The sequence below is a fragment of the Cuculus canorus genome, chromosome 29 (genome assembly GCF_017976375.1).
Source record: "Cuculus canorus isolate bCucCan1 chromosome 29, bCucCan1.pri, whole genome shotgun sequence".
Lineage (NCBI taxonomy): Eukaryota > Metazoa > Chordata > Aves > Cuculiformes > Cuculidae > Cuculus > Cuculus canorus.
Window position 1 is genome coordinate 1,645,561 of NC_071429.1, and position 14,703 is coordinate 1,660,263.

Consider the following 14,703-nt stretch of genomic DNA (forward strand, 5'->3'; position numbering starts at 1 on the left):
CCCAAAGTGCAATTTCCACACCCCCCCTCCCCCGACTAAGGTGTAAGGACAGTCCAGACCCTCTCAAACACCCCAGAAGGTGGATAACTGGTGCAGGACCCCCCCCACGCACACACTCCGAGGTGCACACCCAGTGCACATCGCCCCCCCCGCAAGATGCTCCCACACTGCGGAACACCCCAAGTGCCCCCTCCCACCCCCCTGGTTTATAGGGGCACCTCCCAGGACCAAAATTTCCCCCTTCAGCACCACTTCTTCCCCCTTCCTTTATCACCCTGGCACCCCCCCACTCCCACAACAGGGGGGTCCCCAACTACCCAGAGCCCCCAAATCCACTCTTGGCCCAAGCAGAAAACTCATCCTTGGGGGTTTGGGGATGATGATTCCCCCCCATAAAACTCATCCATGGGGTTTGGAGATGGCACCCTCCACTAACCTGGGGGTCCCCCCCATCCCCAAGCCCCCCCTCCCACTACAAGGGCACCCCAGTGGTGCTGGGGGTCTTGGGCCATTCTCTACCTGTATGTGACCTCTGGGTGCCCTTCATTAAAATGCTGCACTGAAATACTTCGTTAAAATACCCAGCCCCCCCTTAGTGAACCCCCGGCATCCCCTGCATCCCCCCCCCCCCCAGCATCCCCCCCACTGCGCCCCTAAGGGCTCTGGAGAGGATGGGGCTTTGGGGGGGGTGAGGTTTGTGCCGTCCACCATATCCTTTACCATAGGCATTCAAGGGAGGGGGCCTGATCCTGACTCCTGCACCGTGTGGGCACAGATGTGACACCCCCACCCCCGGGCCCACGGCAGCCCCCTCAACATCAGGACCTCACTTTGGGGGGTGGCATCGGGGGGGCAAGAGCAGCTCCACATCGCCTGCTCCACTCAATGTGTGTGCACAAGCACGCGTGTTTGGCCACCAGCCACGCACAGGTACACAGGACACGGGGTGGGGGGTGTGTGTGCAGAGGTGTCACACACATAAACACGCTTCTGCAGGCAAGCACACGCTCGTGTGCACAGCAGAGGTGTGCGGAGGTGTCTGGTACACTCCTGTGTGCAAATACGCATGCACACGTGTGCACAGGAATCACACTCCTGTGTCATACGCACATGCACACGCACACACCGGTATCTCACTTCTGTGTGCAAACACGTGTGTACAAGTGTGCACAGGTATTACATTCCTGCGTGCAAACGTGTGCTGAAGTGCGCGCGGGTATCACACTCCTGCGTGCAAACACCCGTGCGCAGGTGCCGCTCTCTTGTGTACGAGCACACATGCACACGTGTGCACAGGTATCACAACCCTGTGTGCAAACACGTGCTCACACGTGCACAGGTATCACTCTCCTGTCTCCAAACACGCGTGCACACGCGTGCACACGCGTCACAAGTGCCCCCTGCCACCTCCCTGGCTCTGAACCCCTCCCAGCAAACCTGAGCACCCAGACCCCGAGCCATGGGGGGGGGTTGTGCCCACCTGGACCCCCAACTCCCCTGCGCCCCCTTGTACTGTGCTCCCCCCTCCCTCGACGCTCAGAAAAATGATTATGGAAGAGAATTAAAGCACACGGCGTTTCCCATCCCTCCTTATCCTGAGCCCCCCCTCCCTTCGCTGGACCAGGGGATGGAGAGGTGTTGCGACCCCCAAAAAGAGCTTTAAATTCAAAGGGGTCCCAAACGCTGCATCCAGGCTGGGAAAGAGGGTGTGGGAATGACAGCATTAATTTAGCATCGCAAAGTCCTTCTAGGCAAGAAATTGCCTTTTTCTGCTTTATTTCCCTGTGCAATGAAGGTGGTTTAGCACAACAAAGTGTCTCCCCCCAAATTTTACCGGGGTTGGCTCAGGGAAGCTCTCAAATCACTTTTATTTGGGGGGAAAACATAAAAAAAACCCAATAAAATCCTTAATTAAGAGCATCCACTCATTAATGTCCCTTCACTGGGTGGGAGATTTGGGCTCTGGCCATGGCAGCGATGCTCGAGGAGGTGGTGGGAAGGGATGTTTTTCTCCCCCTCTTCGAGTTGTTGCCAGGGCTGTGGAGGAGGAAAAAAAAAACCCCTCTCCTTCAGCAGCGGCGCAATATGGTACGTGAGCGTGTTTGGCTAATCAAGATAAATATTGTATGCATGGCAGGAGCGTGGCAGGCCCTGCTAACGAGGAGAGGGAAGGAGCCCGGTGTTTGGATGCTCCAGATCTGCATTGCCATGGTTACCGAGGGCTGGGAGCTGCATCCTGCTCTCCAAACCAAGAGGTGCAGGGGGGGATGCGTCCAGGTCCGGCCACAACTTCCATAGGATCAAGTGTTTCGGGGGAGAAAAAGGCAAATTGGAGCCTTTAGCAATGCATATGTTATTTTAAACTTGGATTTCCAAGGATTTTCCAAATCAAAGAAAAAAAAAAATCTCTTTTTATCCTTATTTGGGGGGGGGAGTTATGATAGGAAACAATGGATTCCATCCTGGATAATCACCTCCAGGGAGAATATGCCCACGCGGATGCTTTGAGAAGGAAAGAGGGTATTGAGATGTTTGACGTTTGCGACTTTTCTCCCTTCCCTCCCCATGGATCCCACGCAGCCCCCCCTGGGATGCAGCAAAGGGGGGAGATTGGGAGGTGCTGAGCACAGATCTGAAGGGGTTTTAGTGGAGAATAGAGGGGGAAAATGAGGTTGGAGTGGGGAGAAGGGGAATAAAGCGCAGGCCTGGAGTGTGGGTGATGAACGACGGCACAGGGGGAGGGCAAGGGGCTTTAAAACATCTGCTGCCAGGGCCATAAAGCAGTTGGATTTACGGCTCGGTGCTGCCAGGAGCCCTCGCAAAGCCTTTCCAAGGGATTCCCTGCTTTACATGGGGGAGAGACAGGCAGCACACGCGTGTGCGGAGGCAGAGCGAAGCATAGGGCGCACACGGGCACCCCGGGATGTGCCACGGCGTGGGCATCGTCACTGCTGACACGTGTGCGCTGTCACTCCGCACGTGCAGCATCATCGCCTCTCAAACGTGTGTGCACCATCGTCGCTCAAACATGTGTCACTATCACCACTAACATGCGTGTGCACCATCACTGCTCACACATGTATGTGTCACTGTCGCTACTCACGTGTGCGCCGTGGCTGTTCACACACGTGTGTGTCACCGTCACTGCTCACATGTATGCACATCATTGCTGTCCGTGTACGTGGCACTGTTGCTGCTCACACGTGTGCACCGTCACTGCTCACACGTGTGCGCTGTCACTCCTCACGTGTGTCTCTGGCACCATCACTACTCGCACGCGTGCACCATCGCTGCTCACACGTGTACACCAGTCACTAATCACACACACACGTGCACCGTGGCTGTTCGCACACCTGTGTGTCACCATCACCACTCACATGCATGTGCACCATCGCTGCTCACACGCGTGTGCAGCACTGTCACCTCAGCTGGGTCCTCGTCTGGAGGTGATGGGGAGGAGCTGGGGTGGCACCCCACAGCCGGCACCCCTGTCGAGGTGACACCCCGTATCCAAGCAGCACCCAAAGAAGCACCCCACATCCAGACAGCATCCCGGGGTGACACCCCACATCTGGGCAGCATCCTCTGGTGACACCCCACACCTGGACACTCCCGTCCCACAGATGCCTTCTGGACAGCATCTTAGGGTGATGCCCCACATCTGGACATCCTCAGGGTCAGTCCACATCTGGACAGCCAAGCACAGCCTCACCTCACACCTGGGCACCCCCTCCCCCCTATCAATACCTGCGCTGGGACACACTCTGACGTCGGTATCCCACATCTGGGCATCGCCCCCACATCTGGCCACTCTCCCATCACGGCACCCCCGTATCTGCCCGCTCTAGGACACAATCACTCCATCCCCGGACACCCCCCCATCCCCAGGGGTTGCCTCTGCTCCCCACCTTTGTACAGCCCCCCCTGCCCCTCTTTTCTCCGCAGATGGATCAAATCCCCCTCTTTTTTCCTCCCGCGAAGATGCTCTCCAGCCAGTGGAGATGTTCTCACTGCTCCTGGAGAGCCAAACACACCCCAAAAAGAGGGGTGGGATGTTCTTTTAGGACTTTACCCCACAAAAAAACCCACTCTGAACACCAAATTTTCAGAGGCGATGTGAGAAACCGCTCCCTTCCCACACCTCCCTCTATTGATTCGTCTTCTGCATTTCACTCCCCGTTTAAATTGGGGTTTTTTTTAAGGTAGGGAGGAGTTTTCTCTGGGAATTTTGGGATGAAAATCAATAAAAAGCAAGGAAAAAAATGGGTGATAAACTATAAATTTTCCTAAGAGGGAAGAATGGACTGAATCGTGTTGGGAATTACTGAATATTCGCCTTTCCCTCCCTTGCGGAACAGGGGTTGAGGAGCAAAAAGTTGTTTTCCGTGTCTATCGGCGGGTATCGTGACATAAACACAAGCACGGAGGAAAAAAAAAACCACGTAATTATAGCTGCACCAATTACCCCAATGCATGTCTAATTAGGTCTCTGCGCAATTACATCTCTGCAAACGCTGCTACCCATTAGCGGTAAATGCCCCGCGTATTATTGCTAATAAATATTTCTAATAATTAAAGATGCTCCTGAAGTGCTGAAGCGATTTTTTTTAACCCCTAACAGGGAAAATCTCGAAGATTTCCCCCTTCCCAAAGTATTCAATCCAATAAATAAATGTTATTTTCAGGCGGAAACTCACTCGGAGCAGCCCGCGGATGGGGGGATTTTATTTTTTCTCACCCAGATAAGGTTAAATAAAGCTTTTTTCGCCTCAATTTAGCATCTTCCTCTCCCCTTAAGATAAGTTTGCAAATAGCAAGATGGAAAGTAAAGTTAAAAGGGGCGGGGGGGGGCAAAGCCCAGCTCCTGGAGGGGCAATAAACTCATTGCCCAGCTGCAATTAAAATTCCCCCCGAGCCCAGGGAAGGAGGATAAGCCCCTTTCCTCCTCTGAAATAAGATTTTTTTTTTGGGGGGGAGGGATGCAGTCATTTTTACCCCTCCAGGAGAAGGATAAGGGCTGGGTTTCCTTAACACACACACACACAGAGCTTCATCCCAGGCTGGATAGAAATAAAAAATCTAATTTTTTTTCTTTTTTTAAATAAAAGTATAGAATAAAAATTCAAAGCGATGGATTAAATCGCTTCCCCCCGCCCCCCCCCCCCTTCATTTTTAGGGCCATCAGCCGAACCTGCGAGTCCCCAGGGGCTGCGGCCACCCCAACCAGACTCCCCCCCTCGACAAAAAAAAAGCCTCTTTGTCCCAAAGGAGGGTCGTGACCCGACTGGTGCGGAGCCGACCTGGACGGAAACACTTGAGGGGATCTTCTTTAAATATTTAAAGGCACTTGAAACAACCTGGGATGGGACCGGGGGGTGTTTGAAGGGGGTGGGGGGGGAAGCTTTTATCTCGAATCCTTCTTTGCGAAAGGACTCTCCTCTAGAAATAAACCTGGGCTTGGGACTAGGGACAAATAGGGATAAAATAGGAATAAACAGGTGTTAAAAGATATAAAATTGGAATAAATTGGAATAAATAGGTATAGAGTAGGGATAAATTGGAATAAAAAGGTAGAAATAGGAATAAAAATAGGCACTAAAGAGGAATAAAGAGGTATAAGGTAGGAATGCAGTAAGAATAAATAGGTAGAAATAGGTAGAAAGTAGGACTAAAATAGGGATAAAATAGGAATTAAATAGGTATAAACAGGTGGAAAGCAGGAATAAAATAGGGATAAATAGGCATAAAATGGGTATAAAGAGGCATAAAATAGGTATGAAATAGGACCAGATAGGTATGAAATAGGACCAGATAGGTATGAAATAGGACCAGATAGGTGTAAGTAGGGATAAAGAGGGATAAAATAGGGATAATAGAGATAAAATAGGTATAAAATAGGACTAAATATGTATAAGTAGGGATAAATAGGGATAGAATAGGCATAAAGAGCTATAAAATAGGAAAAAATAGGTATAAAATAGGAATAAATAGGTATAAAATAGGAATAAATAGGTATAAAATAGGGAAAGCGGAGAGGGGTATTTGAACGCTGGGGTGTGGTGAGGTTTTGAGCCAGGCTGAAGCGGCGCGGAGCTCTTTAGAAGGAATCGGACCGAATCCGAAGTGGCGGTGCCTGATCCTGCGCGCGGTGCCCGTGGGCTGCGCAGGGGACACGCGTGGATCCCCTTGTTTTTGTCCCTCCCCGGACACCTCCGCCTGCAGCTCCTGCCTCTAATTATCCCTATAAAATTAGAAATGATCATTATCCAGGCAACTCTGCCCACCCCTGCTCCGCCGTCCCCAGCCACGAACCCAGATGCGCTGCGCTCTGCGCACGGCTGAGCACTCGCAGAAAAGCACTTTTCTTACCCAAACCCCCCCCCACTCGGGGCGGGAATAAATGTGTATTTGGAGAATTTGCCTGAAGAGGAGCGAGCGCCTCCACCTCGCCCTGCAGTTTTATTTCCAGGGGCGGGTGAGGGGGGGGCCAGTTGGAAGCAAGAGGGTTTAATCTGCCAGTTTATCCATTACAAGCTAAATAAATAATAATAATAATAATGAAACCCTCCTCGAATTCCCGAATCGCAAAGCACTTTCAGCTTGTTTAAGTTTCTGATTGCATAATCAGGGAATTAATTGGGAATAAATGGAGAGCGGCTCCTAAGGAGAGGGCAGAGGAGGGGGGGGTAAGAGGGAGGTGTCGAAGCAGCGTCTTGGCGAGGGGAGAAGGATTTGAGGAGGGGGGGAATGCTCTGGCCATAAATTACCTCTCGTTTCCCACCTTCCAGTGTGCGCCTTTTCGGTGCTAAAAAAATCAGTATTTTATGGTCGCAGGGGGGGAATTTGCTCCGGAGCGGGGTTTATTGGAGCCGCCGCTCCTTCCCTTGTGGGATATTTTTGCTGTTTCTCACCCAAATAGGAGGGCTCTGTCAAGCCAAAGGGGCTTGGGCTCCTTCCTGCCCTTAATTCCCCTGGAATAAGGTGGGCAAGGAGCAACAAGAGCCCCCACATCCCAGGATGGGGCTGGGTTTGAGTGGCAGTTGTCAGAAGCAGACAGTGGGAATAAATCCATCAGAAACAGTAAATACAGATAAAACTGGGAGAAATTCTTTGCCCAGAACCTCCTGACATCCCCAGTGGGAGAAATAACAGTTTATACCCTAGCAGAATTGTCTCTTTTCTGGCTGCTCCTTAGCTGGGGGAGCCCCATCCTCTTCCTCAGAGGAAGGGCAGGGGCTTCAAATGTGGCATCGGGGCAGCAAACTCCTCGGGAAGAAAGCAAAACCGAGAGGAAAAGATATTAAAAATCACTTTTCTTTGGGGGATTCAGCTAAATGCTCCTTCTGAGACAGGGAGCGCTCCCACCTCTCCCCTCTGCAGCATCCCAGATTATCCATTACATGGCTCAGGAAATTATGCCTTACATATGTTGTATTAGAGAGCAAGGGGGGAAAAAATGTTGATTAAGACATGGGAGGGAAAAAAAAGTTAATCGTTTACAAAGCAGGATTTAATTCCCTCTGCAGAAAGGGATGATTTATTTATTTACCTATTATTTATTGTGCTCACTCCAGAAGCCTGGAGTTTGTCCCAAGCTCAGAGAGGGGGGGAAAAAAATCTCCCTAAAACACAACCAAGACGCCTTTTTTCCTCAAAAAAAAAAAAAAAATAAAATAAAAGGAAGACAGAAGAGGGCAGAATCCGGTTCAAACACCCAAGCAAGCAGAAGGAGGGGGGAAGGTGATGTTTAAAAATCCCTAACAGCATCCTCCCGGCGGCTGCTGGGAGAGGAAATCCGAGTCTTTCACTTCAAATAAAAATACATCCCAAAATGTTTAACTTGGTGCCTTGCCCATCCAAATTAATCACAGCGACAGATTAGGAAGTGCATAAAACTCTATCTCTGGGTAATGATCTACGGGAGCACAATAAATAAGAGTTGCACGTTGGAGGTGCTGTCAGGGCTGGGGCGAACCGGGAACTCACTCGTTTAACCCCGGCTTGAGGGTTTGTTGGATTTTTTTTTTTAAGCTTTTAATTCCAATTAACGCCGGAGAGGAGCCGTTTGGAACCGAGAAGGAGTTGAAGGCAAATGCTGGAAGGAGCCGAATTAACTGCGAGCTCAACAGGAGAGCCTTGGGGCAACAGCAAAAAAAAATAAGGGAAAACAGGTATTTCCACTGCATATAAAATAAGATAAAGTAGTTATGATGAAAGTGAAGCTGCTGGGGACCCTAGCCAGCCTGTAATTATCCCCCAAAGCATCTCTGGAGCTGCTATTTTCCCTTTTTTCCCCTTTTTAACAGGCAATACAGGAAGGGAGTTGATGCAAATTTAGGAGAGGTTCCCATTCCTCGCAGCCTCTGAATACAAAGACTTCCTCATGCTTTCTTTTCCTTTTTTATTGCCAGTTAAACCCTTCTTAAAACAACTTTGCAGCCCCCTTAAAGCCCGAGTCCTTAGCGAAGCGAGTTAAAGAGAAGAGAAGGGGAGGAAATAACATAAAATAAAGACCGAGCTGCGAAAGGAACCGGTAAAAACTTATCAGGAGGACTTCAAAACAAATTGGACTCTACGAACATAAAAGGGGGGGGGGAGGAAAAAGAGCCCTCGCCTCAGATGTTAATTTGAGCCTCCAGAAACACGTTGTTGCTGGGAGTTTTATAGCCCAATAAGCAAAGTAAAGCGAATTATCCGAGCGCTGAACAATGCAGCCCCCCGGGGGGGGGGGCACCTCCTGCAGCCGCATCTAGAGGTGCCAGGGCTGTGGAACCCAGGGGTGATGCCTGGGGGGAGCGCTTCTTCCTCCATCCACCCGTATTTCTATCTGTACCTCTGTCTCTCCGGCTCTCCCACAGCTCCTTGGCCGCTGGAGAAACCCGGAGTCCTTTTGCATCGCTGCCCACCACCAGATCTCTGTTTTCCCCACACCCCTCCCTGTATTCCGATTTGCATCCCGATTTTCATCCCCGCACTCCCCAAACTTTCAGAGGTTCCTTTTTTTTTTCCGCACTGCTTTGGGTTAATTTTTTTTTTTAAATATATTACTTTTTAAAATTAATTTTCTTAATATTTTTACATTATTTTCTATTATTTAATATCTTTTTTTTCCTGAAATAGGGGTTACTTACGTGGCTGGGAGCACTCCTGGACCAGCCGGGAGGGAGAGCATCTCTGGAGGAAAAGAGGGGAGAGAAGTTTGGCCGCCACTTCACCCTTCTCTCCCCTTTTCTCGCGGGTTATTTTGGAGAGGAAACAATGCCATAACACGCATCGCATCTGCCCCAGCTCCCCCCCCCCCACCCCCCTCCCCGTACACCCCATTACTATGGTAAAACCTACAAAGCCTCTCAACAGCGATGGTGCCTCTAAATCTATGTCCGCGGACACAGAAGGTACAACGTTGGGAGAGGCAGCGGGTCAGGAGGGCTCCGGGGTCAGCTTGCTCGCCTCCAATGGAGCTGCTGGGATAGAAAAGTTGGCCTTTCCATGAACCCGCTTTTGCCGTTTACCCGAACTTCAATAAAGTTTTCTTTCAGCCTCTCTACATGGAGGCGTCAAGAGGCTAAAAAGGGACCGTGCTTGGGGCTCTTTGCAGCAGGAAAGCCATTTTTCCTTCCCCCCCCCGCGCCTTTTCCCCTCTATTTTAACCATTTTTCCTTTTCCTCTTTATTTCTTTTCCTTCTCCTCTTTATTCCCCTTCCCCCCCTCTTGCTTCTTTTTTTTCTTTTCCTTTTTACCCCTTCCCGTCCCTTATTTCCCTTCTTCCCTCCTTTTTTTCTCCTTTTTTTTTTTTCCCTTTCCTCCCATTTTCTCTCTTTTTGTTCCCCTCCTTGTCCTTTTTTTTCCTCTTTCCTCCCCCTTTTCTACTGCCTTCCCTCTCCTGGGCTTCCCCCCTCTGCCCCTGCAGCTCCAGCTCTGTCATGGCCAAGGCTGAGGGCTGAGATGCTGGGGGGCAGCAGGCAGAACACCCCCCCCCCCCCGCCTCGATGTCTCTGGCACCCAAGGCACCTTCCACCCCTGGGTGCCATCCCCAGCATCCCATTCCCCAGGATACACCCATCCTGGGGAAGAAGAGGAGTTGCAGCACCCCCCCCAGCAACTAAAACCACCCAACCCACATCTCCAAACTCCAAAAAGAAAGAGGGAGAAACCCATCTTTGAGCGATGCTCCTTCCTCCCCACCCTCCTCCTCCTCCTCAGCCTGCAGCGGTGAAGATGCTCAGCTCTGCTCCCCACCCCGAGCAGATTTGGGGGGGCTGCCCTGCGCCAGCTTTGGGGGCTGTGTGGGAAGCGCCCACCTCCCAGCACCTGGGGCTGCATTTTCCCTGCAGATTTTGTGCTTTTTCCTGTATTAAACCCCCTTTTCTCTCATCTTTGGTGCTTTCTCCCTCCTCATTTCCCCCTTTCTGCTTGAATTTCTTACCTAAATAAGATAATATCAAAAATACGCGAACTCCTACAGGATGGGCCGAGCCCTGGGTGCTGTTTACTGATCGTCGTGTGATTTAATCTGATTTTTTTTAAAGGCTGGGTTCTATCTGGCTCAGCTGCTCGGGCTAGGATCTTCCTTGGATAAAACCCAAATCCCAGCTGGCTCCCAACACCTTTCCCTGCTCTGTGGAGGCAAGGTTTAAAGAGGAGCGATGCTTACGTGTCCTGTCAATATGTTTAAGCTTTCCAGCCTCGTCTTTATATTAATATCACTGAGGCAGTATTTGAAAAGGAGAGGGGGGGGGGAGAGAAGCTGATGAGCTTTACATATAAACTCCCTAGGATAAATGATAACCTTCTCCAGCTCCCCGTCCCCAGCTACCACAAAGGGGGATGAGACCATGATTTGTTTAATGGCAGCTGAAATCGATGCTGGAGAGAGAGAGGAAACAAATACAAATAAATAGAATAAAACCTCAATAAAGGTGCTTGCAAAGCTTCCTCTTCAAGAATTCCATGTCCTAGGGTTTGGGAAGGGGGGTGGGGTGGAAATTCCAGCAGGCCTCCCTCTCCCAACCCCTTGTCCTTGGGATTTTTAAGCTGCAAACTTGCCAAAACCAGGGCCTAGCAACAAAAAAAAAGAGGGGGCTCAGGCCCAGCTGATGTGTGTCCCCCCTCCCATTTACCCCCAGTCCTTCCAAGGAAGTACAAACACCGGGAGCGGGGGGGAATCCAGGTTTCCCTAAAATTCTCCCGCTGCTGCCAATGTGCAGGCTGCCTTCAAAGGCCGGCAGCAATGAATTATAGTTATTAACACCATTAATGCCATTATTCTCATTATTGTTATTATTACTATTATTTAAGAGCCTTTTCATTGCCTGGCTAAATTCAATGCAACCTCTTGGCTCGACCGAGTCAACACCAGCGCCCCACGACAGTGAAAATAACAACAATACTGACAGTAATAATACTAATAATTAACGCTGCAGAACAACAACAACAAAATAAAACCAACAAACACCACGAGGAGAAAGTTCAAGGCAGGGAGAGGAACTAAAAACTGTCAATTTTCTGCTGTTTGGAAAGCAAATAAAGAGGCACAACCAGAACCCAACCCCAATCCCCAGCACTTGTCTGAAAAAAAAACCCCACATTTTTCTCCCCTTTCCCCCCTTATAGGTACAGGTTGGGAGGGTCTCAGGGTTAAAGTCACCGGTCACGTCGTGATGTCATAAAAATCTGGAGTGGGGACTTATCTTTAGGTTTGCTTAAACTTAACTTAAGCAGCCACTGCTGCACAGGGGATCCATTGCAGTTGCCCCCAGCTTTTTATTATCCTTCTTCTTATTATTATTAATATTATTATTATTATTATTGTTACTTTGGGGCGGGTTTGCAGGGAGAAGCGTGGGATAAAATGAAGTCACCAGACATAAAAAAAAAAAAAGTAAAACTAATTCACACTGACTGGTTTATTGAACACTGGGACTTTCACAGACACACTAAAACTCTTTATTGCAAGTTTACAATGAGCATGTAAAATCAGTCCAAAAACACAAATAACCACGACAAAAACCCCTAACTACTGACTTTTTAAAAACCTTCTGCTCCTTTTATTTTTTTTCGATGTGCCACTCTTTCTTTGCCTCTCGCTCTCCCCCTTTTTCTTCTCAATTCCTCAGCAGAGCCTCGTCCACCCTCGTGTGCTGTTTCGTAGCTGTTTTGTTTGCCTTTTTTTTTTTCCCCCTCTCTAAATGCTGATTTATTTAGATTTTTTTTTTGATTTATTTAGCTGATTTTTTTAGCTTTTTTTTTCCCCACAGTGCTACAAAAGAACTTTAGAGCCCCTTGACCGTTTGTAACGCAGAAGGGGGGAAAAAATACCTATATTCGCCTTTTTTTTGTGTGTGTGTGTGTCGGTTTTGCCGTCGATATTCCCATCTTTTAGCCATTCAATTCGCCCAAACGGAACATTTCCCTCTTCCTCCCTCTCCCCGCCCTCCCTCCCCCATCCCCCCAGCTTTCAAAAATAAATAAAACCCTGAAATGGCCTTCCAAAACAAAACAAAACAAAAAAAACCCAAAAACAAACAGGTATAGACACCTGGCCTCATGCTATCTGGCATGCATCTAAAGCCCGTGGTCTTGGGGGAGACCCATTGTTGGGGTTTTTTTTATACGCACAGGAAAAATAATAATAATTAGAATAAAAGACCAAAAAAAAAAACCTACGAAGGGAAGAGGGGGGAAAGAACCAAAATATATATATATATATATATTAGATTCTATAAATAATCCAGAGTCATTTGTGCGCGGGTCTGGGGGGGGGGGGCTCACAACCTGGTGATGTCCTCGGTGCGCGGGTCCTGCGCGGGGGCGGAGGGCAGCTCCTCGCCCGCGGCCGTGCTGGCGGGGGCTGCGGGGGCCGAGGCGGCGGAGGCTGCGCGGACTTTGGTGTTGGGGAGCCTGTGGTCTTTTTTCCATTTCATCCTCCTGTTCTGAAACCAGATTTTGATCTGTCGCTCGGAGAGGCAAAGGGAGTGGGCGATCTCGATGCGTCGCCGTCGGGTCAGGTACCTGTTATAGTGAAACTCCTTTTCCAGCTCCAAAACCTGCTGCCTGGTGTAGGCTGTCCTGGATCGCTTGGGTTCGCCTCCATTGTAATTGGGATTCACTGGAAAGGAGGGGAAGGAAAACAAAACAAAAAAAAAAAAGACCAAAAAAAAAAAAACAAAACCCCACAAAAAACAGAACCAAAACCCAAGGAAAAAAAAAAACAAACAAACAACAACAAAAAAAAAACCACAACAACAAAAAGACAAAAAAAACACAACCAAACACAAAAAAAAAAAATAAAAGAAAGGATACAAAAAAAAAAAAAAAGACAAAAAAAAAAACACACAGGGAAAAAAAAAAAACACACAAGGAAAATCAGCGTGGATGGAGAGAGGGTCGGAAGAGGCGACTGGAGGAGCCGGGGGAGGGAGGGGGGGAAAGTAGTGGGCTAAATAGGTAATAAAGAACTTTGGGCAGCTCAAGAGTTTCTATTCTAATAGGAAGGGGTTTCCCTGGCTCAAAAGACTGAATTATTTATGCACCCCTTACAAAGCTTTCGGAGTTTCACACATACATAACAGAACGAGCCACATGGCTAAGGCTGCCCACAGTAGCTCGGCTATAAAATTTATGGTGGGTGTAATTACCCATTCGGAGTCGTAAATCCAGTTCAATTGTGCTAACCCAAAGACTCTCATGGAAGGGAAGGAGATAAAAAAAAAGAGAGAGAGAGAGAGAGAGAGAGAGGCGAGAGGGAGCAGGCATGGTGTGAAAATAAGAGAGCCGAGAGACAGAAGAGGAAAATAAAAGTTGCATACCAGTACTGACGTGGATTTTTTTCATCCAGGGATAGACTATGGGCTGTTTGGATGCTGTGCTGGTGGGATGGTCGGGGTTTGGCTGGTTGCAGGCTGGAGGGGCTGGGGAAGGAGTGGTGGAGGAGGTGGACAGAGCAGCCTGCTCGCAGAGCTGCTGTGCTTTCTCTGAGAGGTGTTGGCCTCCTGGAGTTTGCCCGTGTCCCCTTTGGAGAGCGGCTGGGTTGCCGGGAGCCTGGAGCCCCCCGCAGCTGAACGGGCGGTCGGGGAAGGAGGCTCGAGGCACGGGGTACAGCTCCTGGTGGTGATGCTGGTAGCTGGACTCCCTTGTCCGGCTATAATATTCCGGACTGTGGTCTGGGATGTAATTATTTTGCGAATATTCCTCGCATGGAGGAAATTTCGGATCGATGTAGTTAGAGTCCATCAAATAAGAGCTCATGATCATTAATTTCTGGAGTGGAAAATAATTTTTCTCGCTTTGTCGTTTTTCTGCTCCATAAAGCCCTCCTACTAGCTGGCGACCCTGTAAAGTTACTTTCACCATGTGACATTCCCGGCCAATCACACCCGGCAGCCCAGTCCCCGGATAAGGAACCAAAAGCTGCTGCAAATGAACCCAAATTGGCGGGGGGGGGGGCGTGGGAGTGAGAGTCGGGGTTCGGGGAGAGCGAGGGAGATGTAGGGAGAGACCAGAGGAGATTGGGGTTTCCTGAGGGTGTTTGGGGGGGGGGCTCACAATGGGGGGGACACCCCCCCCTCCCCTTTTAGGGGGTGTGTAGGAGGGTGAGGTGAGTGTGCAAGGGGTGTGGGGGGGAGAGTGTGGGTATTGGCGTCCCCGAGGGTGTTTGGAGGGGTACACAATGGGGGAGACCCCTGCTTTGGTGGGTGTGTAAGG

The 14,703-nt window shown here is 49.6% G+C and overlaps 1 protein-coding gene across 1 annotated transcript; it reads right to left on the minus strand.

Annotated features, from left to right (window-relative positions):
• Positions 1-12,585: 12,585 nt before the first annotated feature.
• On the minus strand, positions 12,586-14,457 carry HOXC4 (homeobox C4). Its single transcript, XM_009565027.2, has 2 exons — positions 13,809-14,457; positions 12,586-13,108 (listed from the first exon to the last, which is right to left on the minus strand). The coding sequence occupies exons 1-2, from the start codon at positions 14,350-14,352 to the stop codon at positions 12,768-12,770; spliced, it is 885 nt and encodes a 294-aa protein (XP_009563322.2). The 5' UTR covers positions 14,353-14,457; the 3' UTR covers positions 12,586-12,767.
• Positions 14,458-14,703: the final 246 nt, after the last annotated feature.